The sequence below is a fragment of the Scyliorhinus canicula genome, chromosome 12 (assembly GCF_902713615.1).
Source record: "Scyliorhinus canicula chromosome 12, sScyCan1.1, whole genome shotgun sequence".
Lineage (NCBI taxonomy): Eukaryota > Metazoa > Chordata > Chondrichthyes > Carcharhiniformes > Scyliorhinidae > Scyliorhinus > Scyliorhinus canicula.
In genome coordinates, this window is record NC_052157.1 from 111490381 (window position 1) to 111496380 (window position 6000).

General features: G+C 42.5%; 1 protein-coding gene across 4 annotated transcripts in view; it reads left to right on the forward strand.

Moving 5' to 3' along the window:
* Nucleotides 1-5056, forward strand: part of dtx2 (deltex 2, E3 ubiquitin ligase) — a 75636-nt gene extending 70580 nt beyond the window's left edge. For 3 of the 4 annotated variants that reach the window (XM_038813755.1, XM_038813754.1, XM_038813756.1), the window contains exons 6-9: nt 347-505; nt 1294-1455; nt 2917-3006; nt 4020-4244. In XM_038813755.1, coding sequence (XP_038669683.1) covers nt 347-505; nt 1294-1455; nt 2917-3006; nt 4020-4244 — 636 coding nt within the window. Of the gene's footprint in view, nt 1-346; nt 506-1293; nt 1456-2916; nt 3007-4019 lie in introns of all 4 variants that reach the window. The other variant, XM_038813753.1, reaches the window with a different exon arrangement.
* The last annotated feature ends 944 nt before the right edge of the window (nt 5057-6000 follow it).

Here is a 6000-nt window from a genome sequence, read left to right on the forward strand (position 1 = left end):
CCTAACCATGCTGACACATTACAGATATCTGCAATTTACAGGGAAATGACAATCTCTGGATCAATCTTGAGACCCTGGTTTGAATGCTTCAGCTAATTTGTTGCCCTCAATTTACTTGTAGAGGTTGAATCCATCTTTCTATTTAATTACAGTGACTGCATGCTCCTGAGCATTGGTCAACACGGTTCAAAGTGTGCCTCTGGACAGTGGTGTGTGGTGCTGCTCATTCTCCCACTGCCCCCCACAGTGCAGACTCAGACTGGAAATCAGCATGATATTGTGCTCAAATCTACTGAAGGTTAAGTTTTTAAAGCTAAATATTGCTTTTGGTTTTTGTTTATTTTAGGACTGTATGATTTGCATGGAGAAGCTGAGTGCCTTGTCTGGGTATGATGGAGTGTCCAGGACAAGAAACATTCTGCCGGGTTCACTGGGGAAGTTCACAAGATGTGGCCATGTTTTCCATTCGTTGTGCATGATGGCCATGTATGAAAACGGAAACAAGGTACAGAAAATTGTCCCATTTCATATGTACTTCAACCGGCAATAGTAAAGCAGGGTTTTTCTTCCCTCGAGGGGAAGAATATTCTTTGGACAAAGGATATTGCAATCTTCCTTCTTTTTTTTAAAATTTAGAGTACCCAATGCTTTTTTTCCAATTAAGGGGCAATTTAGCGTGGCCAATTCAACTACCCTGCAATTGTTTAAGTTGTGGGGGTGAGACCCACGCAGACACAGGGAGAATGTACAAACTCCATACGGGCAGTGACCCGGGGCCAGGATCGAGCCCGCGTCCTCAGTGCTGTGAAGGCAGCAGTGCTAACCACTGCGCCGCAGTTCCTCCCTTATTGCAACCGTCCCTAAAGGGGAAGAATATTCTTTGGACAAAGGATATTGTGAATGGTAAGCATTGGTTTTAGATCGGTTCTGTGGTGATTATTTTTTAATTGCTTCTTTCTAAGCTGCTACCTATTTGTTCATACCTTTTCCCCCCTCCACATTGATTCAGTGTTTTTAATAGCCACGCACTGATGACTTGTGATAAGGAACTGTAAGATCAAGTGTAGTCCATTCACCAGTTAAAAGATGAACTCCTCAGACAGATAAAATTAGAGGCCTTCCTTGTCTGCTTCACTCAGTACTCTATTGGAGTGCCACATGCACATATTGTTTTGCATAGAATAATGGACAATCATGAGCTGGTTCATTAGGGCAGGGAAATGTGTGTTATTCCAGTATATAAAGTTCAGATTAGAGAAGTGTGCTAAACAATTGAATTAATTTCTGTTTCAGGATGGCAGTTTGCAGTGTCCCTCATGTAAAATAATCTATGGTGAAAAGACTGGGACACAGCCAAAAGGAAAGATGGAGATTTATTTATTACCGCAGTCACTGCCTGGATATCCAGACTCTGGATCTATACAAATTGTGTATAATATCCCTCATGGTATTCAGGTAACCATTCAAGTCATTTGTGATGGGAGAAGTTATACCTCTTGAAGATTCAGATTTTAACATTATCCAGCAAATTAGTTGTGGGAAACCAATATTCTTTTGCAGTCATCTATATTTTGTGTGTCAAACTGGTCTGGTTGCAATAATTTGAAAGCTGTACGTTGATGTAATGTGCTTTACTATTTAAATTAATCCCTCAATGCTCATCAATGGATATTGTTTCTGGTCCATCTGTAATTGCATTGCAGCAATCAGTTGCCTATGACTCTAGTGCTGAGTGAGCTATTGTGTGTTTGGATGAAGTTCAACCTCGGTTTGAGTTTACAACTATCAGAGAACCCAGTAAAGGGAGATTTAGGCTCAATTCGAGTTAATTACTCACCAGAAATGCACATATCAAATTTCAACTCCAATGTCTAAACTAGAATTGCTGGTTTATTATTTATTTATGATTGGCCCAATTCAAGAAAATTTACATCCAAACCTTTTGATTGCAATGGAAACAACATATGTTGCCTTCCTTTCCACCTAAATCGGTTGTGTAGCATGTGCTGTGCATGGAGGGGTGAACTGTACCCAGAGGCAGGTACCACTGTTAGAAATTACTCCCGTTTCCTAATTTGTTGGGATTTTGATAGAATCATTAAGGAGCTTTGGGCATTCACGTGGGCCAGGGCAATGTATACAGTATTTTTAAGCTACTGTGCTGCTTGGACTCCCATTCTGAATGGGATGCAGTTGGGAAGACATTAGATGCTGCCCAGTGGGGGCAGTGACAGTGAGACACATTTAGCACTGGGCATTTGTTCTTTTTTTTTGATCACTAATGTGTTTTTTTAAAAACTCTTTGAAATCTTAAATATTCAGGCTTCTCTGTCCAAGTGATCATTTAGACAATGAGCTGCAGTTTATTCAATTATTGAACTATAGAGGGCATCCCATGTGAGTCCAAACCCGTGGAAATTACAGACTCTTTCCAGTTAAGTAACTGGATAATAATGGAGTGGGGTTTGGACTGGAAATTCCTGCCCAAAGTCAACAGATTTTAAACTGCTCTCCAAAGCTGCTCTCCAAATTTTCCGAGCCCACCTATGCTGATTCTCCTTGTGGGCAGGGCTGGAAATTCTTGGCCAGGAGCTGTGACTCCCTCTTTCCATCCCCAATCTGGCTTAAATCAATGGCACCACTCCAACAGAGACCAGCCTACACAACATTAAACTTGCGACCTGGCAGATGTACATGGATCCTACACTGTGTAGTCCAAACATATTTGGAGAGCCGATCTTCTGTTTATCTCCTTATTGCCATTCATTGAATTTACAGTGCTTCCTGTATTAGAAGTAAAAGAACTCTGAAAATGTAATCAAGAACGACTGAATATCCCATTGGAAACTATAGCTGAAAGCTTGGATCTACAAATGTTTTATTTGCTGAAATAAACCATATTCCCATTGCTCACAGGGCCCAGAGCACCCGAACCCAGGCAAGCCATACACTGCCCGTGGCTTCCCCAGGCACTGCTACTTGCCTTATAGTGAAAAGGGCAAACAGGTATTGTAAAGCATAATGGAGTTGATTAACTGTTTTTACAATTAAAATAACTAATTAATTATATAATAGTTATGATTGCCATCTGCGCTAACTTTGGTTTTGTGTAGAATTTCCACTTGGTAGACATGTGTGAATTGATAACAAGAATGGAACCTTATAGGGGTGGCTCAGTGGTTAGCTCTGCTGCCTACGGCACTGCGGACCAGGGTTTGATCCAGGCCCTGGGTCACTGTCCGTGAAGAGTTTGCACATTCTCCCCGTGTCGGTGTGGATTTCACCTCCACAACCCAAAGATGTGAAGGTTGGGTGGATTGCTGTGCTAAATTGCCCCTTAATTGGGACCAAAAAATTGTTGGGTTCTCTAAATTAAAAAAAAAGGAACTTTATTAAGAGACCATAGAGGGTGGCGCAGTGGTTAGCAATGCTGCCTACGGCACTGAGGACACGGGTTCAAATCCCGGTCCTAGGTCACTGTGGAGTTTGCACATTCTCCCCATGTTTACGTGTGTTACATCCCCACAACCCAAAATGTGCAGGTTAGGTGGATTGGCCACACTAAATTGCCCTTAATTGTGGGGGGAAAAATAGTTGGGTACTCTAAATTTTTTTTTAAAAAAGCGACCATTGAATGTTGGTTAAAGAAAGAAAAATCAACCACTTGCTCCGTGAATGTGGTTCTGCATTTTGTTGGATGCTGCAGTCCAATACACTATACAGCTATTGGGCTCCTACAGTTGAGATCCATTAACAGCGCAGTGCCGGGTTACTTGGGAGACAGTGGCAGAGTGGTAATGTCAAGTCTGAAATGGCCGAGCAAGCCACTCAGTTCAAGGGGAAATGAGGATGGCAACAAAAGTTGGCCTTGCCAGTGACGCCCATATCCCATGAAAGAATTTTTTTTAAAAATCTCAGGGCACCAATGGACTGCCACTTTTTTCAGTGCTCTCGCTGTAAAGCTATTAATGTACAACCCCCGGAAGTGAATGAAAACTGTATGGAATCTTGTATTTCAGGTCCTGGAGCTTCTCAAAGTAGCATGGAACAGACGGCTGATTTTTACTGTGGGAACGTCGAACACAACTGGAGAAACGGACACCGTGGTTTGGAATGAAATTCACCATAAAACAGAGATGGGGTCCAATGTCTCAGGGCATGGATTCCCTGACCCCAACTACCTGGACAATGTCATTGCCGAGCTAGCTGCTCAGGGCGTCACAGAAGACGGTCCCCGGCAATAACTGGACATGTCTTGGGAGGGCCTTTCAATCCAGTACTGCTCTTGAAAAACCTCTGGTCTATTGCACTTTCTTTAGAGCTAGCTATGTTTTCCCCTTCCTGATTTTTAATGCAGTATCACTTTCCACAGCTGTGAATGATAAAGCGAGGGTGCACGGGCTGCATCTTCAAAAGTTCTCAAGACGACCATCATAATATTGGTGATATTCTGTTTGAAGCCAGATCGGGCTGAGCTGGACTCACTTGTTTCCCTTTTCCCTCGATCTCTCTCTCCAGGCACTTTGGAACACTTCCAATACATGTTTACACAGCATCAACCAGCAAAAAACTTCAGCAAATTGAATCTACATTGGTTACTTACACAGTTTTGTGTGTATCGCCTGTCATTTGAAATTTACCACAGCAGTGATATTAGAAACCATAGTATCTATGATCCCTGTGTGTATCCTTCTTGTTTTATTGTCTTTTAACCATGAGCATTAAAATTAGAATAGAATCTAATCCACAGTGGAACCTTTAGAACATGTGTACAATTTTGGGGTTAGGCAGTGGAACGTTATAACGTGCACTATTTTTCTCATGGGCAGTGAGATTTTAAAGCACGTGCCCTACTTATCTGATCTTGGAAGCAGGGGGCTATGAAATCCTGTCACAAGTTGTGTATTTTTATTCTGCAGCCTGTTTCATACATAGTACATGGAGGTATTGTCTGCAATCAGTAAATTCATTGCTTTCCTACTGGCTTCTATTATGCTCAGGGAGGCCTAATAACCAACAGTAATTTACATGTAATAAAGATTTTCCACTAGCAAAATGGTCGGGCCAGATTGTGTTCCATTAAGTTGTTGCTGTGCAAATTGTTTCAGTTCTGCCTTTAATCTCAAGTGATACCAGATGGAAGAGAAATTCTTTGTGTGGAGAGCACTACACTGCTCGTGATCATAGCTTTTCCCATGTGTATTCAGAAAAGCCCTGGGTTGCATAACCATGTTTTGGGAAGCGGGGTTTATATTCAAAGGTTCGATTAAGATCAGTCTGCCACAATATTTTCACCAAAAGGCGCTGAAATGCATCTTTAAGCCCCCGCCCCCAATATAGTCATAGTCCGCTGGCCTCCGAATTGAAGAAAAATCACTGAGGTGCAGACGTTTGCTGATACCTTCGGACCATGTATCCCATTTCAAAATTTGTAGAAGAATACAGGAGGTTAGCAAAGAAAGAGACAGTGGGAAGAGACATTGCTACAGCTCTTTTTATTTACGCACTCAGATGAAATATGGTTGGCTTCTGTGTAAAATATTTTTCCTCCTGCTGTAGCTCTGAGGTGGTGATGGAAGTCCATCAAATAGGGGTACAGTTATAATGCCAAATAGAACAAATGCACGTGTTTTGGAGATTTAGAGACTCGAGGCACAATCGAACGGCCTCATTGGTTCGATGGTTCGATGCAGATGTTAAATCTCGCGAGATTCATGACGTTCAGAATGTCTCGCGAGATCTCATGGGTGAGATCCAGTTTAACATATTTCAGTGAGCCATTAGGCCCATTTAAATATGTCGGTGCCCAATTCTTCTGAGGCCCGGGAATGAACATCGCACCTGGGTGATCATGCCATGGTGCCATTTAACACTAGTCCACATCAATGTGGACCAGTTGTAATAGCACCTGGAGCGATCTCCTAGGCCATTGGAGATCCCTGGGTGGTCACGTACAGGCCAGGGTGACAGCCTGGCTCTTGCCACTGGCACCTGGGCACC